Here is a 27,817-nt window from a genome sequence, read left to right as displayed (position 1 = left end):
TGAATTTCAATGGAGAAATGATCAGAGATATCCACACACACACACACACACACACACACATTAACACCTTGTGGGGAACATACCCCTTGGAAGAGCATGTGCTGGACCTGAAACAAAAATATAAATAGTAAAGTACAGATACCCATAAAAAACTACTTACGTAGTACTTTCAAGTATTTTTACCTAAGTACTTTACACCACTGTATTTCGGTACATCATGTATGATCCACTTTTCCCTCATCACTGTCTTACATGCTGACCACAACGCTAAAATAGAACTTGGTTCTGAAAGTCCCGGCACTGCAAGTCCCGCCTCTCCCATCTCCTCATTGGTTTTTAGGTGGATATACCCACGTGGGTGATTGAAAGATGAACTGAGGTCCCCACTCCAGTCCAGTTGGTAGTGCACTTTAAAGTTGGTTGCCAAAGAGGAAGAAGAAGCCTGAAGGAGGCGAGATTACAAGAAACAAACTCGGTTTACCCTTTTATTTGTGGATTAATTGTCGAAGTAGAGGACCTTGTGCATTTCAGGTAAAATAACAATGGAATGGTTATATCCCAGGAAAAAATTAGCTAGCAAAAGCAAGCTAGCAAGCTAAATTGCCATAAATGTTTAATGCTTTTCGACCTGTCACCAAATTAATATAGTTGGTTCAGAGTTTGTTTTGATATTTCAACCTGCTTGTCCTCATCGAGTCTGGTATGGGTGGGCAAAATCAACATGCGCGAGATGGCGCACGCGCGTGCCCGGTGTAGTCAGCATGTTACGCTTTTATTAATTAGTTATCATCAAACCCAAAACCTCAGACAAACCCAAAAGCTTTAGAAGGCTTTTTCCAAACCTGCTTTACCTACCTGTCAACTCAATGTTGCGAAGATACTGTACCTAACTAGGCTGTTTTAATTCGGTCTACTTCCATCTGATTGTCGCATACACGGTCAAATAAATGTTAGGCTACATTTAAGTAGGGTAGCTTGTCTGATTTAATCTTTATGGATGTTTAGTACCTAGGCCTACATTGTAGCCTAAACATGATCTAATGAGCCAGTTCTAAAAATCTCACATATTTAGTAAGGCCTACCTTGTCTTCATCCATATTTGCATGATGAAATGAGCCATGAATGCGCATGTCCACTGTTACGGATTTCAAATCCTGCTGCCTACTTCATCACTTGATGCTGTGACCTAACAAATTACAAAACACTTTTGCGGTGATAGGCCTAGGCTACATAGCGCTACGAATGTGGGAAAACATTTATACAAATGGAAAAGTACAGTATTATTTTTATTTTTACAGTGCACACATTTGACCAGGCAAACGGATGTGTTTAAATGTTATTGTCATCACTGGTTGTAGTCTAGGAGTTGTTTTGGTACTGAAGCAGAATTCAGGTGCAATTGTATTAGGAAAGAAAATACGTTGGCCGGATCGACTGTCGACTTCGATGACGTTTCTCTTTCACAGAAACTTGGTTGATTCAAATACAATAGAGAGTGAAGTGTAAAGCGCAACACTGCTCAAAGATATGGCAGACATCGCCATCACATTTGCCAAGACCTGATTTGATTTAGTTATTATACATACACATTCAATATTGTTTACCTAACTAATAGTCTTTGAAACACATATATTTGCCATCTACCCATCTGTCTGGAATATGGACATTTAAATACTGAATTGATTAAGATGTTTAAAAACACTTTCTGGATGAAAATGAACAGGGCCCATATTGATAAAGTCTCAGGAGTGCTGATCTAGGATCACATCCTCCCATGTACATGAAATCTTATTTATTCTGATCTAAAAAGCAAAACTGATCCTCGATCAGCACTCTGACAGGCCCAGGCATTGAATCAAGTGGAGTGAATTCTAGGATAATGCTGGACATACTTTCTGGAGGGGCAGAAGGACCTGCCACATCTTTCCCGGATCTCCGATCCACCTGACATTTAAATACCGGCCCTCCTCCACAGGGGTCAGATAGCACGCTTCTATCTTACAGGAGTCTGGGAAGTTTCCTGTGTGTTGACGTCACATGATGCAGTAAGAGTAGCACAAGCTCTGTCTGGTGGGATGACTTTTATCTCAGTATACGGTACAGTGGGCCAATGTGTTTACCACAGAGGCGTTATGTCGATGTCTCCCTTGTGATACCTTGTAACCCAACCTGTTACATTGTGATACCTTGTAACCCAACCTATTATATTGTGATACCTTGTAACCCAATCTGTTATAATGTGTTACCTAGTAACCCAACCTGTTATATTGTGATACCTTGTAACCCAATCTGTTATAATGTGTTACCTTGTAACCCAACCTGGTATATTGTGATACCTTGTAACCCAATCTGTTATATTGTGAGACCTTGTAACCCAACCTGTTACATTGTTGATACCTTGTAACCCAACCTGTTACTGTCATAACATGTAACCAAGTCCTTAACATTGGAACTTTGCAGGGCCTCAAAATCTGTTCGTTCAGTGGGGTGAAAGAGAGTACCAGCGTGTGTATCCATGCACGTGTGTTACTCTACCTTTTGAAGTGGTTTCATTTACATAATTTAGCAGACACTTATCGAAAACCAATTAGGGTTAAGTGCCTTACTCAATGGCACAGACAGATTTTTCACCTACTCAACGATGAGAACCAGCGACCTTTCAGTTACTGGCCCAACGCTGTTAACTGCTAAGCTACCAAGTGGTTGGTGTCTATCTGGATATGGCTGATCATTCCAGAATGTCTGAGGACAGCCCCATCATAACGTGGTACCTGTAGGATGCCCTTCCCATCCACCTGTTGAGCAACGTATCACATCACCAGATGATACAAAAGGGCACAACATAGCAAAACATTTTGAAATGTAAACCAAGATGAGTGTTTCTCACAGGAGGTTGGTGGCACCTTAATTGGGGAGGATGGGCTCGTGGTAATGGCTGGAGCAGAATAGGTGGAACGGTATCAAATACATAAACACATGGTTTCCTTGAGTTGGAGGCCATTGCATTTGCTCCGTACCAGCCATTATTATGAGCCACAGCCACTCAGCCTCCTGCTCCCTGTCTTAAACCACTTCCACCTACTGAACACCACCCAGTTCTATGGCATGTGCCAAATTGTGAGCCCTGAAGTTACCTCCAGTTTACTGGGCATGTCCAGTCGACGCGCTGTCTCCCATCCATCACCCATGTTAGCAAATCTTCCCAAACCTGTGAAGGCACAACATACTACAGTCAACCCATTCTATAGACTGCTCTTTTTGATATATTCATTACCAATGGTATGCATTAAGAATGAGATTCTGGATTGAAACATATAGGCACATCTGCCTATATGGGTGCACTTCAAGTGTTAAAGAGAGATCACCAAATGAGATAGACAGACGTTTTCATTTTTCAAAAGCATCAGTGGTAAAGTATGTTTCACTATTTGTTTTGTTATATTCCAGTGGTATCTATACTGAAGTTAATGATTCTTGCTTTCAGTATGATGACAGAAGCCCCATTGAACTGTTGGCAGACAGTTCAATGACATAAAATCCTCTTCCGTGGGTTGCCAAAGTGGGCGTCGCTAAAGTGGGCGTCGCTATAGCCCAGACAAACCCCACCACTGACCAGCGCCACCAGATCCAGTTGGATCTGACTGGTTATCTACTCTAAACGGTGCCTGAGGAAGGCACGATGCATCATCAAGGACCCGACACACCGCAGCCATGAGCTGTTTTCTCCCTTATCGGAGCATGAGGTCCAACAGGCTGAGTTTCTGTCTACAAGCCTGCTGAACACTTCAACTGACCACATGTCCTTATTCTCCACACCATAGCACACATACTAAGTATACAAAACATTAACACCTATTTCCATGACATAGACTGACTAGGTGAAAGCTGTGGTCCCTTATTGGTCACTTGTTAAATCTACTTCAATCAGTGTAACAGTCCACCAGCCAAAGGACATCCAGCTAACTTGACACGACTGTGGGAAGTATTGGAGTCAACATGGGCCAGCATCCCGGTGGAACGTTTTTGACACATTGCAGAGTCCATGTCCCGATGAATTGAGGCTACTCAATATTAGGGAGATGTTCCTAATGTTTGGTATACTCTGTGTACATTCATACTACACACAATCACAACTGCTGCTGTCAGACTCGTATTACACTGCCCACCCCCCTTACGTGTAAATATTGGGGGGGGAGATTTGTGCCTTTCTGTACTATACTGATGCTAAAATGTTTATTCTATTCCAGAGTAATTTTATGTTCGTATTCTTATCTTTTATTGTTGTTGCATTGTCCAGAAGGAACCTGTAGCGTTTCGTTGTACGATGTATACCATGCGTATCCCGTACATACAATTTGAAACCACAGACCAGTCTTTCCACCCAAGGTCATAGACCTTAATTGCATTTATTTTTGCAGGGACAGTGTACATTAATCAACATTTTCAGTAAAAGTGCCAGTTTTAGGCAACCGGCAAATTCTGGACCTTAGTCCTTCAGTCTATCAATCCCCCATCTGCAAAACATTAACCAAACAGGTGTAGCTTTCAGTGGGCTTTAACAGATCCTTTAACCTATGAAAGCAATAGTGTAACTACATGGAGTATCTGACATGGAGGTGTTACCTGAGTACATGTTGAGTTGTAGGTGGGTGACTGCCTGGATAGGTGATGGGAAAGTAGTTATGACAGGAGTCCCGAGTATCCAGGCTTCAGCTCAACCATCCCATATAATAGCAATCAGTCAATAAAATCAAGAACTATCATCAGGAATCACGCGATATGAATGAGTGGGGCACTGTATAATATAATACAAGTCTGACAGCAGCAGTTGTCACAGGAACACACTCCTCATCACTCAGAACGCAACTGTCAAACGGTTGATCATTGAGCTTCTCCAGTCAAGTGGCAGAGGGCGGGTAATTCTGGTAAAGGATGTGTCCACATCCAGGCTATGTATCCTGCAGTCAGTGATTTACCCATAGATTATATATATTTTTCCCCAAATGCTTCTATTACAGTCTTACACCCATCCTACCTCAAAACCTAAGGTTACTCCACTGATTATAGTTTAAGTATTCCTCACAAGGAAGCCATGTTAATTTATGGACTGCTGGTCCATGCAGCACAATAGCTCTCAGTGGCCTCGCACTGCACAACATAAGCTTAAACTTGACTGTCGTGAGCAATAGCCTATATTGGGCACATATCCCAGTGTAGATTGTACCAAATGATGGATTTATACATAGGCAAATACATTACCTGTCAATTCCACTCAACATCTAATAATTGGATCAGGACATTTCTAGTGTGCAAAAAAAAAAACATTGAATACTACCATTACAGAGGCCCAAAAGCAATCTGAAAAAGCCCCCTAGCACCACAAGTTGTAGGATGTGGCAATACAACTGATCGGTCATCAAAGCTGCTCCAAGTCTTCAGTTACTCAAGTTAATGGTCCTCCTGACTGACATACTTTTCTGAAAGGATATTAGTCTCTAGACCAGAGCTCTCCAACTGTTCCTGGAGAGCTACCGTCCTGTAGGTTCACTCCAACCCTAATCTAGCGCACCCGATTCTAATAATCAGCTGATAAACTGAATCAGGTTCGTTTCAACAGGGGTAGGAGAACACCTACAGGAGGCTAGCTCTTCAGGAACAGGTTTGGAGCCCTGGGCTAGACCATCATGTATGGGATTGGCATGACTGACCACCCTATCCCCAGAGAACACAGAGCAATGACATTGAGAGTAAACTCATTTATTTTGTCATCTGCACTCTACAGTTGGAATTCGGGGAATTCAAAAACAACGTCTTTGCCTGTGAGCTTCTTGTAGACACCGGAGAAGGTCTCAACCTGAAAATAAAGGCAACCACTGGTTAACGACTGCATAGACTGCAACATTTACAGGATGATGATCAACATGTCAATTGCATATGACAACACAAAAGGCATGCATTTGGCACAACACATTTGCAGCACATAAACCATTTGAGTCGTCAGTCAAGAGAAGTTGTACACTGCATGGTTTAGCCCCCCAGTCATGGCCCAAAGGGCTCTGGGAAGATGTAGGAATATACAGAACGCCGTCCTCACCAGCCGGAGGGCCGGGGACAAAGCTTGCTCTCCAACGTCGTGGAACGGGACTGTACGTCACAACACTGAAGTGCTACGCTCCCATACGCCACATGGACAGAGCCATGCGAGAGCAACCTCACAGGATGTCCACGTTGGGGTTAAGGTGGGTGAACTAGCAAACTGCGACACGACTCACTTTGTGTTCCACATTGTTCTGCTGAGCCTTGTCAAGGTGGACCTTGATGAGCCGACTGCTGTCCAGTTTCACGCGGATCCTCTTGCCAACAATCTCACTGGGGAAGACCAGGTCTTCAAGGATGGCATCGTGCACAGCGGTCAGAGTACGGCTGTAGAAACAAATCACAACGTGCATTAGACATTTGAGGTAATTACAGAAATGTTCTAAACCTTGCGAAAACTATTTTCCCTACAATCAGTCTCATTCAAAATCAGAGGAAGATTCTTTATGCATGTATTGAAAGGGCAACAATCAAATAGCTATACAGGTATTGTGAAATCATTACTGGAGACAAGCAGAGTCTGCTTTAGATTATAATTGTTATTTTACGAGGAAAGTTTACTGAGAACACATTCTTATGTACAGCAATGACCTGGGGAGTAGTTACAGGGGAGAGGAGGATGAATGAGACAATTGGAAGCTGGGGATGATTAGGTGACCATGATGGTACGAGGGCCAGATTGGGAATTTAGTCAGGACACCAGGGTTAAAAACCCCTACTCGTAGGGTAATGCAAGGTAATAGGAAGGAAAGTTGCATTATATGGTTTGTCCCCGTTTAATCGTGTAGCTATATAATAACCTATTATAAGATCCCATTAAAAGCATACAACATGGTGTTAGTAAAGTTGTACACTGCATGGTTTAGCCCCCCAGTCATGGCCCAAAGGGCTCTGGGAAGATGTAGGAATATACAGAACGCCGTCCTCGCCAGCCGGAGGGCCGGGGACAACGCTTGCTCTCCAACGTCGTGGAACGGGACTGTACGTCACAGCACTGTGAAGTGCTACGCTCCCATACGCCACAAGGACAGAGCCATGCGAGAGCAACCTCACAGGATGTCCACGTTGGGTCCAAATATGGTGTGCAAGTACGGCAGCATCAAATATGGCACAACAATTTGAACTTCTAAACCTAGCACCCATTTGCTAACTTTAAAAGCTACAATCCACTCTCTTCCATACAGTATGTAGTCGTGGACATGCAGGCGAGACAACAGAACTCACCTCCTGGGACGCTTCTGCTTATTCTTGATACGACTTTTCCTGGTTGGTTTGGGCAGGATTCTCCTCTGCCAGTTAAAAAAAAATAAAGGATTACCAATTTACACAGGCAGACTTTTAAAGCCCAACAAGCATTCTAAATAAATAATGTACACTGCATGGTTTAGCCCCCCAGTCATGGCCCAAAGGGCTCTGGGAAGATGTAGGAATATACAGAACGCCGTCCTCACCAGCCGGAGGGCCGGGGACAAAGCTTGCTCTCCAACGTCGTGGAACGGGACTGTACGTCACAACACTGAAGTGCTACGCTCCCATACGCCACAAGGACAGAGCCATGCGAGAGCAACCTCACAGGATGTCCACGTTGATATTACGCTACACTCACAGCACAGAAACATGTATATTTGAGCACTAAAGATGTCTGTTTATAGACTTCCCCAAAAGAACCAAGCTAACCGACAGCGGGGTCACCGCAACAGCTCTGCAAACTGCCCCTGCAACTTGTGGAAAACAGGACAGCGAGACAACATCACCCTAACCTGTGCAACGAAGACGACGTGTTTTCCGCTGAACTTCTTTTCCAGCTCCCTTACGAGTCGCACCTGAATCTTCTGGAAAGATTTCAGCTGGGGCACGGGAACAAAGATGATGATGGCTTTCCTGCTACCACCAACTTCAATTTCCTGAGGGAAAGGATAGCATTTCAGTTAGAACAAACTGAGGCAAATACAAACACTTTAATAGATGCTTTGAGTGCTTCAGCTGTCTGAATGAAAAATTGTATGCACTGCATGGTTTAGCCCCCCAGTCATGGCCCAAAGGGCTCTGGGAAGATGTAGGAATATACAGAACGCCGTCCTCACCAGCCCGAAGGCCGGGGACAAAGCTTGCTCTCCAACGTTGTGGAAAGGGACTGTACGTCACAGCACTAACGTACTACGCTCCCATACGCCACATGGACAGAGCCATGCGAGAGCAACCTCACAGGATGTCCACGTTGGGGTTAAACTCAAACACAGCTCCTTTTACTAAGCATCAGACAAACTCCTACCATGTTCATCTTCAGTTATCCAAAAATGGTCTGAGCAAACAGTCAGAATGAAGGCAAGTACAAGACATGCAGTACAGGATCCTTACCTTTGCAGCAGTGATGTTCAGCTCCCTCAGCTGAGCCTTCATGTCCGAGTTCATCTCCAGCTCCAGGAGAGCCTAGAAAGAAGGCTGACATGTTGAATACTGCTTACAGCATTAGCCAAGCGACTAAGGAACTTTTATATAAAGTGCCATATATTGACAGATTTGCCATAGCTTACCTGGGAAATGCCAGACTCGAACTCATCTGGCTTTTCGCCATTGGGCTTCACGATTTTGGCGCTGGTACTGAACATGGCCTATGTCTCTGGAATTAATGAAAGACAAGTACCATTTGAGCATTCTCCCGAGTCCTGTATGTCTTTGGACATCATGCAGTTTCAGGTAAGGTAGTATACACACTGAAACTAACAAACGTTAGTCGAGTGGTCCATGCCGACTCCATCACACCATACAGACATGCAGTTACTAGCTAGCGCTTTCGGCTAAGGTTGATCAAACGAACAGTCGACAATGGCTGATTTCATGTACACATTCAAAATACAAACTACCTTAGCTAGCTAGTATCCATGCCATCATAAACAACCTAACAAGTAACTATTGCATCAAACAATGTACAGGAGATAGGGTCGCATGTTCCAAGTTAAACTACTTAACATTAGCTAGCTAACGTTAGCCAGTTGGCCGTCTTTAAACCATGTTCATTATCAAATGGCTAACGTTAGCTAGCAACGAACTTCAGACAGTACTCAACCATACTTCGGGCTAAACAACTGTCAGGACACTTGACAAAAGGAAAATATTAAAACGGTTAAATAAAGCCACTAGTCGACGAACTACAGGCAATTCTTACAAGAACACATGGGCCTCAACGCGCCAGTTATGCCTCCTTTCAGTTTTCATGTTAGGTCTATCATGAAACACTTTATACAATTCATTACACAATGTCCATCCAAAACCTTAAATATAATAATCTAACGCATCAACAGTCTTACATGAATTCTGATACAAGAACTAGAAAATTCTGTGCACATTTACAACAGTTTGACAAGAAATTCCGATCAGTGGGAGCATTATCTTGACCTACCTCAATCAACGACGGCCAGGGAAGAGGCCGGAATCTCGCGAGATGAGTATACAAGGACGTCGTGGAAGGAATCATGGGAACACGGAAGTGTGATTTTTAACATCAACAGATCAGTGCAGCAGATATCGTTAACTTTAAAGCCATTCATGTAAATACCGAGTCCAAAAATAAGTATGTCAGCGAAGATCATGTTCAAATGTATAGCTAACTTGTAGAGTTGTGTGTTGACATTACGGTTGTCAGGTAGTAGCTAGCAAAATGTGTTTGTTTTGGGTTAGTGGTCTAGCAAGCTAGCCACTGTTTACATACCTGTATTTGTTTCCATTGACGGCTAGCTAATAGTTGTCCTTGCATTTTAACACATAGCTAGTTAGTTTGTTCAACTTGTTAACATTTCTGAAATTAAGACAATGACCGGTGCTTCCACTTTTAAGTAATTGCTGGTCTAAGTGATGTTCTGGTTACCCGTTCTTTATAGTATAATACACAGGGCTGTCTGCATTGGCACAGAGGAGATGGTGAAAGGCAAATTCTTCTACGCTGTGAGGAAAGGATTCAAGCCTGGAGTTTACCAAACTTGGTGAGCTGTGTAGTAGTTGCCTAGCTAGGGAGCTAGTTACCACTGTAGTGTGTCTTTAAACACATTTTGTCATTTCTATTCACATTGAATATCATGTGTTTACTTTTTCAGGGATGAATGTAAGAGCCAAGTTGACAAGTTCCCATATGCCAGCTACAAGAAGTTTGCTGCTGAAAAGGATGCCTGGGCTTTCGTGAGAGGCAAAGCAATGTCGATAACACCAGACGTGTCAGAGGGTTGAGCGATGGCTATGTTCTTTCTCTATGGGTCACTGTTCTTGTGAAATGACAATACAATGGATACTGTTGTTACTGGCTTTAGGAATGGGCAGCCTATCTTGTCATTAGACAAGTAGTGCACCATTCAGGCACAGCAGAATCAGACTTCTACTCACACCAAGGTATTATCTTTCAGGAACCAGCTATGAGGCAACACTCCCAAGAAGGGCCCCGGAGGCCCTTGAGTATATTCCCATTGGTCAGAAGAGACACTATGATCACCTGGAGGAGGAGGAGTTGGTGTCCCCTGCCAAACGAGCTAAACCGTCCCAGGAGGCATCTCAAGACAGCTGCGCATCTTCAAAGAGCTCTGATGGATTCACCTACATGGGTAAATATACCTGTTACTCCTTTAAATCATATTTCTTGTTTTTGTTTAGAAATGTAAAACATAATTTTTGTGAACAATTATTTTTTGTATATTCCATATAAGGTACCATAAAAGCAGTAAATACAGCAGTACACATGAAAAAGTAATAATAAATAAAGCAAAGAATCAAGAAGGAAAACACAATGTTTGACTGTCATATATACACATACCTATACACATAAACATGCACAAATAAACCCCAAACTTACAAATATAGCTTATAGTAGCAGCAAATGTCCTATAATGATGATTGAAAACTAATTAAACATGATTAAGACAACAGTCTGTTTTTCCAGGTGATGCAGTGGTGGTGTACACAGACGGCTGCTGTTCAGGCAATGGGAAGGCCGGAGCCCGAGCTGGGATCGGGGTGTACTGGGGACGTGACCATCCTCTGTGAGTAGGCCTGGGTCTGTGGTTATAACTCATAGACTGTTTGACACTACAGTGGGTTGGTTTTCATGTGGACTCTTTACTGTAGGAATGTAGCAGAACCGCTGGATGGAAGACAGACCAACCAGAGGGCAGAATTACAGGCAAGTACTGTGTTTGTCTTATTTGTTTTAATTCTGAACTCTCTTAACCAGATTGCTGTTATTTGGATGGAATTGCCACAGCAACCTTTGGATTGTAACCCCACAGAGATTTAATCCCACATTTTGCTTCTGAATGGCACAGGCAGCCTGTAAAGCCTTGGAGCAGGCCAAAGAGATAGACATCAAGAAGTTGGTGCTCTATACAGACAGCAAGTTCACCATTAATGGTATGTGTGTGCTGCTTATAGCACTTTACTAACACTCTATCAGCTAGGGACTGACTGATTGTGACATGGCTTTGTGTGATGCTGCAGGCAGGATGCAGCATCTAACGTTACTAGCTAGGCCTGCTAATGCGACTATCTTAATGACTGTTGTGTTGTTTCCTCCAGGCGTCACCAGCTGGGTGAAGAACTGGAAGCTGAACAACTGGAGGCTCAAATCTGGTGGCCCTATCGTCAACAAAGAGGACTTTGAAAAACTTGACAAGTTAAATGAAGAGCTGGAGGTTGTATGGGTAAATATCAATGACGCCTGTTGCTCTACATATCTGTTAATATTTTCACTTCAAGTGTAGTGGGTTTCAAAGAATAGAACATAGTTTCCCAAACTATGGATGATGAATGGGTCGCGTGTCCTGTGTGGCTCAGTTGATAGAGGTTGTGGGTTCGATTCCCACGGGGGACCAGTGTGAAATTGTATGGGCTTACTAATGTAAGCTGCTCTCGATATGACTAAAATAAAGAAATATGTGGGGTCTCCTGATTTGAAAATGGTTTTAGAACACCTATTCATACAAGAGTTTTTCTTTATTTTTACTATTTTCTACATTGTAGAATAAGTTTAGACATCAAAACTATGAAATAACATATATGGAATCATGTAGTAACCAAAAAGGTGTTAAACAAATCAAAATACATTTTAGATTCTTCAAAGTAGCCAACCTTTACCTTGATGACAGCTTTGCACACTCTTGCATTCTTTCAACCAGTTTCGTGAGGTAGTCACCTGTAATGCATTTCGATTAACAGGTGTGCCTTCTTAAAAGTTAATTTGTGGAATTTCTGTCCTCCTTAATGTGTTTGAGCCAATCAGTTGTGTTGTGACAAGGTAGGGTTGGTATACAGAAGACAGCCCTATTTGGAAAAAGACCAAGTCCATATTATGGCAAGAACAGCTCAAATAAGCAAAGAGAAACGACAGTCCATCGTTACTTTAAGACATGAAGGTCAGTCAATCCGGAAAATGTCAAGAACTTTGAAAGTTTCTTCAAGTGCGGTCGCAAAAACCATCAAACGCTATGATGAAACTGTCTCTCTTGAGGACCACCAACGGAAAGGAAGACCCAGAGTTTCCTCTGCTGCAGAGGATAAGTTCATTAGAGTTACCAGCCTCAGAAATTGCAGTCCAAATAAATGCTTCACAGAGTTCAAGTAACAGACACATCTCAACATCAACTGTTCAGAGGAGACTGCGTGAATCAGGCCTTCATGGTCGAATTGCTGCAAAGAAGCCACTACTAAAGGACACCAATAAGAAGAGACTTGCTTGGGCCTAGAAACATGATCAATGGACATTAGACCAGTGGACATTTGTCCTTTGGTCTGATGAGTACAAATTTGAGATTTTTGGTTCCAACCGCCGTGTCTTTGTGAGATGCAGAGAAGGTGAATGGATGATCTGCATCTGTGGTTCCCACCGTGAAGTATGGAGGAGGAGGTGGGATGGTGCGGGGGTGCTTTGCTGGTGACAAGTCTCTGATGTATTTATAATTCAAGGCACACAGCATTCTGCAGCGATACGCCATCACATCTGGTTTGCGCTTAGTGGGAATATAATTTGTTTTTCAAGTTGGACCACAGAGTGAAGGAAAGCAGCCAACAAGTGCTCAGCATATTTGGGAACTCCTTCAAACATTCCAGGTGACTACCTCATGGAGCTGCTTGAGAGAATACCAGGAGTGTGCAAAGCTGTCATCAAGGCAACTTGATGTGGCTACTTTGAAGAATCTTGAAAATAAGGGAGAGCCGCACACTCTAGGAGCTCAGATGCAAAAATGTAATATCCAACGTTTCGACAGCCAAGCTGTCTTCATCAGGGTATGATCACAAACACTGTGAGATGACTCGTGTCTGTAATCATGGCCAAGTGTGGCCTAATATCATTGGTTAATTCTGAAATATAAAAATGGCATACAAAGAACAGCATACAAAAAAAATACTTTGAAGAATCTAAAATATATTTTGATTTGTTTTACATTTTTGGTTACTACATGATTCCATGTGTTATTTCATAGTTTTGATGTCTTCACTATTATTCTACAATGTAGAAAATAGTAAAAATAAAGAAAAACCCTTGAATGAGTAGGTGTGTCCAAACTTTTGACTGGTACTGTGTGTGAGCTATATATTACACATACACACACACACACACACACACACACACACACACACACACACAGTGCCTTTAGGAAAGTATTCAGACCCTTTGACTTTTTCCACGTTGTTAGGTTACAGACTCACTCAAATTGATTAAATAGTTGTTTACCCTCAATCTACACACAATACCCCATAATGACAAAGCAAAAACAGGTTTTTATAAATTATTGCTAATTCAAAAAAAAAAGATGACTTCACACATTTACCTAACTATTCAGACCCTTTACTCAGTACTTTGTTGAAGCACCTTTGGCAGCGATTACAGCCTTAACTCTTCTTTGGTATGACGCGACAAGCTTGGCACACCTGTATTTGGGGAGTTTCTCCCATTCTTTTCTGCAGATCGTCTCAAGCTCTGTCAGGTTGGATGGGGAGGGTTGCTGCACAGCTATTTTCAGGTCTCTCCAGAGATGTTGGATCCAGTTCAAGTCCGGGCTCTGGCTGGGCCACTCAAGGACATTCAGAGACTTGTCCCAAAGCCACTCTTTCATTGTCTTGGCTGTGTGCTTAGGGTTGTTGTCCTGTTGGAAGGTGAACCTTCGCCCCTGAGCGCTCTGGAGCAGGTTTTCATCAAGGATCTCTACTTTGCTCCATTAATCTTTGCCTCGATCCTGACTAGTCTCCCAGTCCCTGCTGCTGAAAATAATCCCCACAGCATGATGCTGCCACCACTATGCTTCACCGTAGGGATGGTGCCAGGTTTCCTCCAGACGTGACGTTTGGCATTCAGGCCAAAGAGTTCAATCTTGGTTTCAAGGCCCTTCTCCCCCGATTGCTCAGTTTGACTGGGCGGCCAGCTCTTGGAAGAGTCTTGGTGGTTCCAAACTTCTTCCATTTAAGAATGATGGAGGCCACTGTGTTGTTGGGGACCGTCAATACTGCAGAAATGTTTTGCTACCCTTCCCCAGATCTGTGCCTCGACACAATCCTGTCTCGGAGCTCTACATACACCTGAGCTCAATTTCAAGTGTCATAGCTAAGGGTCTGAATACATTTGCAAACATTTCTAAAAAACTGTTTTTGGTTTCTCATTATGGATTATTGTGTGTAGATTGCTGAGGGAAAACATCAATGTAATCAATTTTAGAATAAGGCTGTAACGTAACAAAATGTGGAAAAAGTCAAGGGGTCTGAACACTTTCCAAATGCAGTGTGTGTGTGTATATGATTTTGAGTATGAGATGTGTGTGTGTGTGTGAGATATATATATATATATACTCAGCAAAGAAATAAATGTCCCTTTTTCAGGACCCTGTCTTTCAAAGATAATTTGTAAAAATCCAAATAACTTCAAAGATCTTCATTGTAAAGGGTTTAAACATTGTTTCCCATGCTTGTTCAATGAACCATGAACAATTAATGAACATGCACCTGTGGAACGGTCGTTAAGACACTAACAGCTTACAGACGGTAGGCAATTAAGGTCAAAGTTATGAAAACTTAGCACACTAAAGAGGCCTTTCTACTGACTACTGACACCAAAATAAAGATGCCCAGGGTCCCTGCGTGAACGTGCCTTAGGCATGCTGCAAGGAGGCATGAGGACTGCAGATGTGGCCAGGGCAATAAATTGCAATGTCTGTACTGTGAGACGCCTAAGACAGCGCTACAGGGAGACAGGACGGACAGCTGATTGTCCTCGCAGTGGCAGACCTTGTGTAACAACACCTGCACAGGATCGGTACATCCGAAATGTCACACCTGCGGGACAGGTAGAGGATGGCAACAACAACTGCCCGAGTTACAACAGGAACGCACAATCCCTCCATCAGTGCTCAGACTGTCCGCAATAGGCTGAGAGAGGCTGGACTGAGGGCTTGTAGGCCTGTTGTAAGGCAGGTCCTCACCAGACATCACCGGCAACAATGTCGCCTATGGGGAAAGCCCACTGTCGCTGGACCAGACAGGACTGGCAAAAAGTGCTGTTCACTGACGAGTCGCGGTTTTGTCTCACCAGGGGTGATGTTCGGATTCGCGTTTATCGTCGAAGGAATGAGCGTTACACCGAGGCCTGTACTATGGAGCAGGATCGATTTGGATGTGGAGGGTCCATCATGGTCTGGGTCGGTGTGTCACAGCATCATTGGACTGAGCTTGTGGTCATTGCAGGCAATCTCAACGCTGTGCATTACAGGGAAGACATCCTCCTCCCTCATGTGGTACCCTTCCTGCAGGCTCATCCTGACATGACCCTCCAGCATGACAATGCCACCACGCACAGAACAAGCAGTATGTCTGATTTCCTGCAAGACAGGAATGTCAGTGATCTGCCATGGCCAGCGAAGAGCCAGGAGCTCAATCCCATTGAGCACGTCTGGGACCTGTTGGATTGGAGGGTGAGGGCTAGGGCCATTCCCTCCAAAAATGTCCGGGAACTTGCAGGTGCCTTGGTGAAAGAGTGGGGTATCATCTCACAGCAAGAACAGCCAAATCTGGTGCAGTCCATGAGGAGGAGATGCACTGCAGTACTTAATGCAGCTGTTGGCCACACCAGATACTGACTGTTACTTTTTATCCACCGGGACATGCAAGTACACTTATACTTTGACTGCTTTGCAATGACTGTCATTGACTGTTGATTACATCACTTTTTCACATAGTTGGGGTTGCAATAATTTTCTGATATCAAAAAAAGTTTTGGAACAGTTTTGTTTTGAACAGTCCAGAACTGAAATTACTAACAGTCTCCTTCTGCCTTTGACTCTCTCTTCTCTCTCTCTCTCTTCTTTCTCAGTTGCACATCCCAGGCCACGCTGGGTACCTAGGAAACGAGGAGGCTGACAGGCTGTCCAGAGAGGGGGCAGCAAAACACTTACATTAGCCTTACAAGCCCTAATATGTCATATTTACTTCTCTTGGTTTCTCAGTTCAATTCTATCATATTGGGAGTTAAATAATTAATCATTCAAGATCGTTTGTGTGTGTGTGGGGGGGGAGGGGGGAATTTTTATTTTCACATGTTAATTTTCCAGGATAATTTTTTTGTCTGTTCTGTTGGGCTGCCAAGGTCTTTTCCAGAGAACAATGTTCTGTTTCTAAGTTTATTTGTTTTTATTAAATAAAGCATCCTGTCTGAAATATTTTTGGTTATTTAATTTAAGGAATTCATTCAGCTTTTACTTGTAGCATCATATGAGCATGTATTAATACTGCAAAGTAATTCCATTGTGGTAGTATAGTCGGCCTATTCACTAACCACGTTTCCATCCACAGTTTGTATGCCAGTGAAGTAGGGCTGACCCCAATTAGTCAACTGGTTGATTCTTTGGTCGTTAGGCTGTTGGTTGACCGAGATTGTTTTAGTCGAGCAGTAACAAATATATTATTTGCCCCCATCTCAGGGAATTTATCCATTGCGGAGGCCTAGACTAAAATCAAATGTATGCTTGATCTGAAAATGTGGTCGGAGGCTCCATATGGAGGGTGTGACGCAATTGCATAGCCTCCAGAAGCACGCAGAGGCCAAAGTTTGTAACAATGCTGATTGGTTGACGGATTGGTTGACGGTAGACGGGTCGGTACATCTTGTATAAACACAAACTCACTTCCTCGATAACAGCTCTGCACTGCTCTGTAAAGCACAAGCAGTATGAATGCACTGAGTTCTGCTGAGGCCATATCACATTAAATGCTGCACGGCCAATGCAGACGTCGGATTGACCATGCAGCCAAATAACACAATGCACTTCTCTCTCTAGAATGCGCTCTCTCCCGCCAATTTGTGCACATAAATTGTTTCATAACTTCATTGTGTGAATTGTTAGCGGGTTTTTTGTTAGTGTATATCAATTCCCCATTACATATCACCAGTAGTACATATACCGTTAAATCTTACAATTTCTAATTAACAATGTTTGTTGCTTTGGCTACAGTAATTATTGTAATACATTCAATATTCGTATTCCTGTCTTCACGTTCTCATTGTCTGGCTGGACACATCGTTTGCAGAGTACACAGCCTATGCTACATTTGTGAGAAACAAGTTTTGGTTTATTTCATCCCATTTACCAGTTTTGTCAATTTAGTTGTCTTTTGTTTAAGGGTGCTCCTGTTGGTGTTGAGTAAGGACGCGCACGCATAGAAGTAGGCCTCTATAGGATACCTGACAAATGTTTCCAGCTCTCTCCCTTTCGATAACCACTCGAAAGGGAGAGCACGACCGAAAATGTCGTGTTCTGATCCAGTGGAATTACTTCTTATCTACCTGATTACTTCTTATCAGTGCTTGACTTGGACTGAAATAGGTTGCGGTGTTGTGCAGAAAATCTCCCCCCTGCCAGAACCCCCCCAAGCAATAAACATTTCAGAACAACTATTACTGAATTATTATCCTTACACTTTCAAAAATACTAGTCAAATAAGACATGGGAGGGATGACGACTTTTGGCAAAGAGATGTATTTAAAGACTAATTAAAATCAGAAGCGGATTTAGTTACAGGCGACATGGGCAGCCGACCACAGCAGCATCTTGCCGGGGGCGGCACCGGGCGCAGAGGAGGGCGCTGAAGGGAGGGTTCGCCCAGGGAGCCATATAAGCTAGAACCGCCACACACACTTGAAACAAATAGCTTACAGCTGTGTCTGTCCGGAGCTCGCTTGCGGGGAAACTCTGAGGGCCCAGAATACTTTATACAATGTTGCAAGTTCGCTAGCTCAAGCTTCGGGCTGGACCCAACTATAGGTAATACCAAGGATCATTTAGCTATTTGATTTTGAACTGACCCCTTGAAGTATCAAAATATATTTAAAAAAATTATTTGCTGACATTTTTTTTTTGCCTCACTACTACACTGTAAAAACTAGTTTTGGGGATTAAGTCAAAATAATTTATTTCATATATTCAAGTAAACTAAATGTGCAAAATGTGTTGATTTGACAAATCATGTTAAGTTGACTTCAAATCAATAAAAGCTGTAAACATAAAAAATCAAGTTCAGTTAGCAAATAACAATTTTCTCAGTCAACTTTCAAAACAGAACTAATAAGTCAAATAAACTAAAACAAGATCCCAGTTGTGTTGACAAAAAATGACATATTATATTAACTACAAGTCATTACATTGTCTTAACTTATAAAGTCAAGTTGAATCAGCTATGAACTATCTCTTCCCTCAACTTTCAAATTAGATCCAATAGGTCAAATTAACTAAATGAATACAACAGTTGTCTTGACTTTAAATGTCAAGTCAGGATAACTACAAATCTGTACATTAACTTAACTTACAAAATTAAGTTAAATCAGCTAAGACCTGTGTGTTAATTTAACTTTAAATTCAGAACCAAGAAGTCAAATCAACAACACCAAGATAACAGTTGTGTTTACTAAACATTTCAAGTTTCGATAACTACAATTAATTACACTGTCTTAACTTACAAAATCAATTTCAATCATCTAAGAACAATTTGTTCAGTCAGCTTTCAAATCAGAACTAATTAGTCAAATAAACTAAAACAAGATCCTAGCTGCGTTGACAAAAAATGACATGTTATATTAACTACAAGTCATTACATTGTCTTAACTTATAAAGTCAAGTTTAATCAGCTATGTGTTCCCTCAACTTTCAAATTAGATCCAATAAGTCAAATTAACTAAATGAATACAACAGGTGTCTTGACTTTAAATGTCAAGTCAGGATAACTACAAATCTGTACATTAACTTAACTTACAAAATTAAGTTAAATTGTCTGAGACCTATGTGTTCATTTAACTTTTAAGTAAAATCAGTGTTCTGTGCAAATGCCTCCAGTGCACATGTACTGTTGTGTGGGTTTGAGTCTGGGTTTGAACTTATTATTATTTCCCTAATGGTGTACCTATTGTTTAGTAGTGGAAACCATTATTTTCTTTTTGAGTTTGTGAGTGTTTTTGCTTTTCCACATTGTGATTGATGAAAAATGCATATTCCATGTGTGTTAACTTATTTTTATACCCCAATTAAAGGAGCCATGGAAGGCTACAATACAGCTCCTTTTTTCATAAGTAAGAATCCCTATGGGGTGCTAACAATTGTCACAATTGTCATTGTGTTGATCGGTTTTCTATTAAATGGAATTTGATTGGTGCAACTTTGCTGGAGTGACTTCACCCGTGTTCCATGCAGCCAATAAATTCTTGTTTTGTCTGTGAGGGAAAAGGTCACATGCAATATCTCATTTTCTAATTTCTGACACCAATGCAGCAAATGTTAAAGAATATGGAGCCACATAGCATGAACTGTGTCAATTGTATGGGCTATGGATTCATATTGTGTTAGCTGAGGGTTACAGGTTTTTACTGCATGAAGGTCATGTGTAACTATGCCAAGCTGCTTGCTTAGCAAGTAGGCCTATTGCTTATTCCAGTAAGACTAACTGTAAGTTTCTCTGGAAAAGAGTGTCTGCTAACTGACTAAACTGTAGGAGAATGATTTACATATACTATTTCACTATGCATTCACATGTATTAGTGATCCTAATATTGGGCCTAAGCTTTTCGTGTTTTGTGAGGCCAATGTAGTGAAAGTAAAATGTGTAATGTTGCAAGTGGTTATAAAATAGATTAACTACAAAAAAACATTCAGAATGAATCAGATCACCTGTCCCATTGTGTGATATTTGTGTAAAGTTTGCTCCTTGTTTGCCATTGATAGGGGATATAGATCAAACTTAATTTGGTTTAGCACTTGCTCCTTGTAATTCTAGTAATCAATTAATTCTTAAACAAAAGTGTATAATGTTTAGAATCTAACATATTTTTTTATTTACTTAAGCCTTGTCATACTAGCACAATTTATTTTAGAACTCAGTGTTCATTTATAGGCGGCGGCTTCATTTCAGGAGTGGCTTGATCAAGACCGGGCTTCGGCAACTATTCTACTGCATTTAGCAGCTTTCTAAGCTGGAGTGAAAAGCTTGGCAAATGTGAGTATCTCATTTAAAACAATACAATCACTTGCATGTTATTTATCTACTTGGTAACCTACACGGTATAAATATTTATTGGGTAAGTTAACAAGTGCCCTTAATAAAAAAACAATGATAACCTTTCAGCACAAGAATAGCAAAGACATTAGCCACTATGTTACATGCTAGCTTGCAGTTTAGCACCGCACACGCTCCATGTTAAAATGTTAATTTGGTTAAATTAAGAAAGAAAAATATGTGGCTACGTTTGGCAAATATTATTTTACTATATCAGTTTAAATCAGATTACCTGTGCAATTCTGCTACATGTACTGTAGTAAAATTCAGTTAAGCTTGCTGTTAGTTAGGACCGTTAGGACACCGAATTTGCACATGTGCTGTTTAAGTTAAAGTGGGTTTAGTTAGTGTAACAGTGTAGGTTCCGTCCCTCTCTTCGCCCCAACCTGGGCTCGAACCAGGGACCCTTGCACGCATCAACAACTGACACGCCACGAAGCATCGTTACCCATCGCGCCACAAAAGCCGCGTTGCAAGGGGAAACCCTACTTCAAGTCTCAGAGCGAGTGACGTCACTGATTGAAATGCTATTAGCGCGCACCACCGCTAACTAACGAGCCATTTCACATCGGTTACACTAGCATGGTGCTAGATAGCGCAATTGCACATGTGCTGATAAAAGCTGCTTGTTGGCTAGCTTGGAAGTAGTTTGATAATCTGCATAAAAGTACAAAGGAAAGACTTTTGCTAGCCATGCTTCTAATTAGTATTTGGTGTTAAACCCATTTTTTTCCCCAAAATATATGATTTAAAACTTAGCTAAGAATATCCTAATGATTAATTAGCCTAATCTTGCAAGTAGTAATGTTAGCATATATTTTGTTATTTTACAATTGTTAGTTTGGGTGTAATCATCAAATGTATTTATATAGCCCTTCTTACATCAGCTGATATATCAAAGTGCTGAACAGAAACCCAGCCTAAAACCCCAAACAGCAAGCAATGCAGGTGTAGAAGTACAGTGGCTAGGAAAAACTCCCTAGAATGGCCAAAACCTAGGAAGAAACCTAGAGAAGAACCAGGCTGTGAGGGGTGGCCAGTCCTCTTCTGGCTGTGCCGGGTGGAGATTATAACAGAACATGGCCAAGATGTTCAAATGTTCACAAATGGCCAGCATGGTCAAATAATAGTAATCACAGTTGTGAACAGGTCAGGGTTCCATAGCCGCAGGCAGAACAGTTGAAACTGGAGCAGCAGCACGGCCAGGTGGACTGGGGACAACAAGGAGTCATTATGCCAGGTAGTCGTGAGGCATGGTCCTAGGGCTCAGGTCCTCCAAGAGAGAGAAAGAGAGAATTAGAGAGAGCATACTTAAATTCACACAGGACACCAGATAAGACAGGAGAAATACTCCAGATATAACAGACTGACCCTAGCCCCCCGACACATAAACTATTGCAGCATAAGTACTGGAAGCTGAGACAGGGGGGTCAGGAGACACTGTGTGGCCCCATCCGATGATACCCCCGGACAGGGCCAAATAGGCAGGATATAACCCCACCCACTTTGCCAAAGCACAGCCCCCACACCACTAGAGGGAGAGTAATGAGATGTTATGTTAAACAAACCATGTTATAAAAATGAATTTTGAAGTTAGTAAACAGGTTTACCTAGACAGCACTTATTGCACTTATCCAATCAACGCATCCTTATTAGACATTACAAATTGAAGCATGGTCATTATGCAAGAACCTGTCCATTACCATGTATCCATCAAGACTGTCCATCAGAAATAGCACTCAAGAAGCATTTGACTCAACACCGAAGAAATGTTCATGAAACACTTACTGCTTGTATAAAATGTGACCTCTGTAATTTTTCGGAGCCCTGTAATGTTAAGCAGTACTTTCTCATTTGAGAAGTCATTTCAACAATAAGGATTATATGCAAGGATAGATTCAGAAAAGAAGTCCTGACTGGGTAACTGTTGATGCAGCAATGATCACTACTTTCTCATTAAGAAGAAAGGAGATTGTGGAAGATGAGCCCCTTGTGATTGACATAAAATTTAGATGGCCAGCGCTGTTCAGACATAAGTAAGTGCTTATTTAAAATCTGCAAAAGGTCCAATAAGATTTTCTGTGATTGTTGAAATTAATAATATACACAGTTTCTCATACCTCAAGAGCTTGTCTCCCTTCAGATTTTTGTGCATTTTGAGTTGGTGATTAGAGGACACAAGGAACTACGCAAGTTATTAATGTGATGCGCTTTCCAAAAATGTATTCCTTTTATCTGTAGTTGTCACGTCCTGACCATAGTAAGTTGTTATTTTCTATGGTAGAGTAGGTCAGGGCGTGACAGGGGGTGTTTGTCCGTTTTTGTATTTCTATGTTTAGTTTCTAGTTTTGTATTTCTAGATTAGTTTTTGTTTGGCATGACCTCCAATTAGAGGCAGCCGGTTGTCGTTGTCTCTAATTGGAGGCCATATTTAAGTTGATGTTTGTCTCACTGGTGTTTGTGGGTGATTCATTTTGTGAGTAGTGTATGCCTGCTCTGCGTCACGGCTTTCTTGTTTTGTATTTCAAGTTTATTGTTTATTGCATTAGTTTCACGACTGAATAAAAGATGTGGAACTACAATCACGCTGCATATTGGTCCGATCCTTCTGAAAGCCCTGACAGTAGTGCTCTTAGGCTGGGTGTAAAAATCATAACTCTTGACTATTTATAGGTCACACTAATGCATTGTTGTTTTCAAAGTATTTCTGTCACTTAGTTTCATAGCTTGACTCTGAATCCCTTAACTTTATTCAACATTGAGCGCAGAGGCAGTCACAGGCTGTCATAGATACATTTTAAATTATCCCAACTGAGACTTAGCTAGTTATCTTGTATTTCTTGTTATTTAAAAAAAAAAAAAAAAAAAGATTTTGATAGGACACACAGTGCTGATTTTGCCATTTGAACAGGAATTCCAATCAGTTTTGCTTCTACATTGTTCGTCAGTGGGCTCACGCCGGTCCGTCTTCAATATAAACTTTGCATTATAGGCTGTGCTTCTGTGTAACAAATTAATTTCATATTGTAGGGAGTCATTGTCCTATCTAAATAACTTTTTATATTTTTTAAATATCTAGAAATGTAGTTTTTACAGCTTTTGTAAGCTGGTCATTTAAAAGGAAAGTAGTAGAGGTGGAATTCTACACAGTGCACCTTTAATATAATGAATGTTTTTGAAAGAGCTGATTGTCAAAACAGCACTGAATGATAGATGAGGCTTTATGTGGTTTTCCCCCTCATTTTCAGTGTTGGATGACCATGGGCTTTTGCGGCGCTATAGCGGACAATCAATTGTTTTTTGCAAATAGGAAAAGAAGAGATGTTTTACCTCAACTAAGAACCCATTCGATCTAGACCTGGGAGCAATCATGGTTGACTGACGTGCTAAGGACCATGCTTGTTTACTGGTGCCATGCTCTTGACCACTAGGCTACCTGCCACCCCACTTGCCTGCATCAATATGCAACAGTATATTTGCAGACAGTTTCACAGAGAAATTGTATTGGAGGATGTTCTGTAGGGCAATGCCCCTAATCTTTGCCTATTTTTGTTCTGTTTTTCAGAAGACAACTGATTCTGGGGAAGTCACCCGTTGTGTGAAAATCGGTATACTTGTCGTTGTGGAAGGAGCTGCAGCAGATGACCCAATGCCAGTTGACAGTGTGGACGTTGGCCTTCCTTGTCGTTGTGGAAGGAGCTGCATCAGATGACCCAATGCCAGCTGACAATGTGGACGTTGCCCTTGTGATAGAAGAGCAGGTGATCATACATGAGCTTCACAATGTTCCAAATGCCTTTGCCACTTTGATTGGGCTTCTTAATTGTCTGAACATGGATTACCCAAAATGTTTGAGGAATACTTTTGAGGTAGTTCAGAAAATATTGTTGAAGATTGGTGCAGAAAACTGTACAGCAAAAGTGCATGGGCTGAAGAACCGTCTTCTTCGTTAAGACTTCTAATTGGTGTGTTTTTGTTTTACTGGCAATAGTTGAGTTAATTCCTGGACAACGATGCTGTTATTTGCCTAAATCTTATAAATCTCAGTTTTGGGAAGACTTAAGTTATCCTATTTTTACGTGTGACCTTCAGTCTACAAACTACAACCGTCTTTTGTTAGAGACCATTGATTTGCTGTCATCTCTTCCCATTAACTACAGTGCATTCTGAAAATGTTTACAGCATGTTAGAATTTTTCACACTCAACACCAACTTGGCTTAGAAACCATTCTGAAGGTTGTCTTTGCTCAGTTGGATTTTTTTTTTATCGTGCCATTAAACCGTGTTTCGATGGTACCATTTACAAATGTGTATGGGTTTATTGGACAATAGAATCATTTATTTATTTTTTTGACAAAATATTTATCTTTTGAAAAAAAAAATCTTAGCTGATATTGATTAAAAGACCAATTAGTGACTGCAGAATTTGGCTGCTCGTTTAAATGTACCTGAAGACATGCATCTAAAAATATACATTGTTAAAAAAAAAATACTGATGACAATCAAAATGCATTCTAGGGAACAATACGTTGTTGCAAATGTATTTGTTTGTTAATACATAGTTTAATACATTTTCTGAAATACACGATAGGACTGTTTTGTTGTCATTACAAGCTAGATGGAATTAACTGATTTCAATGTAAGTTGTTGAATCGATCAATGTACTCTTGATAGTAAATCAATTATTGTAAATATAAAGTCATTTTGAAATGGAGATAAGCTTTACTAAATCTGAACATTATTGAACTGGTTTATATTAAGTCGACATGTTTAATTAGTCAAAGTAATTTTGTTGCGTTTGAATAGTGGTTCTCAACTTGCAGCCTGTGGCAAGCTTGTATGTTATGTCATTAATAGTAGTTATTTATTTGTGTGGCCTGCTTGACTTGCTCGTAGCCACAGTGTAGCACCACCGGCCAAATAGGTTGAGCACTCTGTGTTACAATAACTCAATATGAAGTAGGCTTGACTTAAGTGCATGTTGATTGAACAAGGATTGTAAATGGTTAACTCTTTTAACTCAACATTTATTGTTGATGAATAAAAAACATTTAAGTCCACATCATGTCAGTATAACCAACCATTTTTAGTTGAATTAATTTCACATTTTTGTTAAGTCAACTTTCAATTAAGTTATTGTAACTAGTAACACTGAGTTTGAAAAGGGCTGCGCAACTAGATCACTGGAAATAATAAGTTGAAACAAATCATTTTTTGTGTATTAGCCCATACAAACGCATTGAATAACAGATTCACTACATGGAACAACAGATAGCCCCCCCCCCCCAAAAAAAAAATCGAAAGGAAGTTTGTTCCGAAGTGTCTGTTCTAAATCTGAGAGATCAGGAAACACGTTTATTTATTTTTTTACATGCAACAGTTTGTGACAACTATCGGTAGAGTAGAAAATACGATGGAAACAAATTGAACTTCAGGTTTTTATTCTATAGGAAGCAGACCCATCTTTCAGGGCAGGTGGGGTTGAGCCCCACCTGTTTTGAGCCCCACCTGTTTAGCAAATCTTTTTTATAAAAAATGATTGCCTGTTTTGCATGTTGTTTTGGCATTAATATGTGTCACATATCAGTTTGCAAACAATGTAATTTTTTACATAATTGAGTTAATAAAGCAGCATACAAACAGTCTCTTTTTTGCTTTCTTGAGTAAGGCAGCTCCAAAATGCAGGTGTTTCAGCCAAGCTCAGTGTTTCTGTGGTGGTGGGGCAGCCAGCGGAAAATATGGAGCGTGGGGGTTGGTAATGTTCTCTAGTTGCGCCATGATTGGCTCAGTGTTCTGTCACTCATGGGGACACTATTTCACTGCAAAATCTACAGGGAGAGCTCTATTTCAAGCCCCATGGGTGCTGCCATAGAGTTACATTAGAAGTGCCAATCCAAGAAGACTCAAGGTCATTGGCCACAGATAAAATGACGTCAAATCATGTTATATCTACCTTAGCTTTGATTGGACTGGTCATGTCAACATCAAGCCATACAAGCAGTCATCATGAATCAAGTTGATAATCTACTTTCAAATCCTTTTCAATCCTTGTCATATGAAGAGTAATTATAGATAAAACGTATCAGTGCTCATTGGCCATTGGACATAAACATTACACAAGTAGGAAATCATAAATTCAACAGAGTGGTTTAGAAGGAATCAGTGGGTAACTGCAAGTGGTGCAAAGCAATCACTAGCCTGCTAAACAGTGGAGTGGGTGTGTGGTCCAAGGTTTAAGGGTCTCTTTTCCAAGCTTAAAAGGATCAACATTCAACACCATGGGCATGACTTCTACCGCATTCAAAACAACTGGAAACTCTGAACTTAGAAATCTCAGACTTTTGTGAGTTCAGACAACTGGCATCTCGGGGAAAAAAACGAGCTCCGACTGGGAAAATACGTTTTGAGCGGTCATCCAACTCAGAATTCCAAATCAGGAACTCGGGCCTCTTTCTAGAGCTCCTACCTGAAGATCACTGACGTCATCATGATTCTGCCTTGTTTTTTTCCCAGAGTTCCCATTGTCTTGAAATCACCATAAATCCAGAGAATGCCAGACTTTGATGACAAAGTTTGATAACAAAATTTGCCCACGAGAAGGACCGTCGCTCCACCTTCCTGTTCAAGAGAGCACAGCACAACAAGGTGAGTCCAAAAATGTCTTGTATTCTGCTTTCATATGCCAGGGAGATATGTATACTGTAGATAAGAAAGTAATACTAAGTGTATGTTGTGTAGTAAGCTGTTAGTAGCCCATGTGCCTCACCCTAATCATTTGGTCCCTTTCCCCCTCATAACTTAGCCTACTGTTCTGACTTGGTGGTGGACATGTAGCCTATGGCCTGTTTTAGAGAAATGTAATAATTTAATATTGTAAGAGCTTTCATTGTCTGCTTATATACCCACTTTATTCATCCTCCATTTCTGACTTGGTGTACAGGGAGATTCCTGTAAAAATGGCCCATGTTCTGAATTCTGTCGCTGTACATTTCAAAAGTGCTGAACAAATACTTATATTGACTGTGCCCGTCCTAGCTCGCTCATTAATGTCTCAATCGTATTTAAGGACTGCCTTTTATCCGCTCATCGTCCCCTTATGCCATAGTTTGTACATCTTAATTGTCAGTAAAAAACACATTTCTTTAAGCAAGTCAGCCGT

The 27,817-nt window shown here is 41.2% G+C and overlaps 2 protein-coding genes and 4 non-coding genes across 8 annotated transcripts; 1 reads left to right on the top strand and 5 right to left on the bottom strand.

Moving 5' to 3' along the window:
* Positions 1-5,741: 5,741 nt before the first annotated feature.
* LOC115165272 (40S ribosomal protein S7) lies at positions 5,742-9,552 on the bottom strand. Its single transcript, XM_029718335.1, has 7 exons — positions 9,497-9,552; positions 8,631-8,716; positions 8,455-8,526; positions 7,857-8,000; positions 7,321-7,385; positions 6,273-6,423; positions 5,742-5,854 (listed from the first exon to the last, which is right to left on the bottom strand). Exons 2-7 carry the CDS (start codon positions 8,703-8,705, stop codon positions 5,777-5,779), a joined length of 585 nt encoding a protein of 194 aa, XP_029574195.1. The 5' UTR covers positions 8,706-8,716; positions 9,497-9,552; the 3' UTR covers positions 5,742-5,776.
* On the bottom strand, positions 6,010-6,232 carry LOC115147750 (small nucleolar RNA SNORA73 family). Its single transcript, XR_003866491.1, has one exon. It is a non-coding gene; the product is annotated as a small nucleolar RNA SNORA73 family (small nucleolar RNA).
* Positions 6,941-7,165, bottom strand: LOC115147757 (small nucleolar RNA SNORA73 family). The gene has a single exon (XR_003866494.1). It is a non-coding gene; the product is annotated as a small nucleolar RNA SNORA73 family (small nucleolar RNA).
* On the bottom strand, positions 7,463-7,685 carry LOC115147763 (small nucleolar RNA SNORA73 family). The gene has a single exon (XR_003866497.1). It is a non-coding gene; the product is annotated as a small nucleolar RNA SNORA73 family (small nucleolar RNA).
* Positions 8,096-8,318, bottom strand: LOC115147769 (small nucleolar RNA SNORA73 family). Its single transcript, XR_003866499.1, has one exon. It is a non-coding gene; the product is annotated as a small nucleolar RNA SNORA73 family (small nucleolar RNA).
* An 8-nt stretch (positions 9,553-9,560) lies between the features above and the next one.
* Positions 9,561-16,777, top strand: LOC115165059 (ribonuclease H1). Of its 3 annotated transcripts, none has more exons than XM_029718217.1 (9): positions 9,561-9,644; positions 9,975-10,076; positions 10,188-10,312; positions 10,491-10,685; positions 11,021-11,120; positions 11,206-11,260; positions 11,403-11,487; positions 11,653-11,777; positions 16,433-16,777. In XM_029718217.1, the coding sequence occupies exons 2-9, from the start codon at positions 10,012-10,014 to the stop codon at positions 16,517-16,519; spliced, it is 837 nt and encodes a 278-aa protein (XP_029574077.1). In that variant the 5' UTR covers positions 9,561-9,644; positions 9,975-10,011; the 3' UTR covers positions 16,520-16,777. The 3 variants fall into 3 exon arrangements, with proteins under 3 accessions (XP_029574077.1, XP_029574049.1, XP_029573982.1); XM_029718189.1 differs by having other exon boundaries at positions 9,574-9,667; XM_029718122.1 differs by having other exon boundaries at positions 9,584-10,076.
* The last annotated feature ends 11,040 nt before the right edge of the window (positions 16,778-27,817 follow it).

The sequence above is a fragment of the Salmo trutta genome, chromosome 1, assembly GCF_901001165.1.
Source record: "Salmo trutta chromosome 1, fSalTru1.1, whole genome shotgun sequence".
Lineage (NCBI taxonomy): Eukaryota > Metazoa > Chordata > Actinopteri > Salmoniformes > Salmonidae > Salmo > Salmo trutta.
This window is presented reverse-complemented; position numbering and strand designations above follow the sequence as displayed.

Bases quoted from the DNA above. Each gene is read 5' to 3' on its own strand.
- LOC115165272 (XM_029718335.1), bottom strand. From the start codon at position 8,705: ATGTTCAGTACCAGCGCCAAAATCGTGAAGCCCAATGGCGAAAAGCCA. The intron at 8,001-8,454 runs GTAAGGATCCTG...CCTTTCCCTCAG, and splicing joins TGAACATCACTGCTGCAAAG to GAAATTGAAGTTGGTGGTAG. The intron at 7,386-7,856 runs GTTAGGGTGATG...TTTAACTGGCAG, and splicing joins ACGTCGTCTTCGTTGCACAG to AGGAGAATCCTGCCCAAACC.
- LOC115165059 (XM_029718122.1), top strand. From the start codon at position 9,949: ATGTTCTGGTTACCCGTTCTTTATAGTATAATACACAGGGCTGTCTGC. The intron at 11,121-11,205 runs GTGAGTAGGCCT...TCTTTACTGTAG, and splicing joins TGGGGACGTGACCATCCTCT to GAATGTAGCAGAACCGCTGG. The intron at 11,778-16,432 runs GTAAATATCAAT...CTTCTTTCTCAG, and splicing joins AAGAGCTGGAGGTTGTATGG to TTGCACATCCCAGGCCACGC.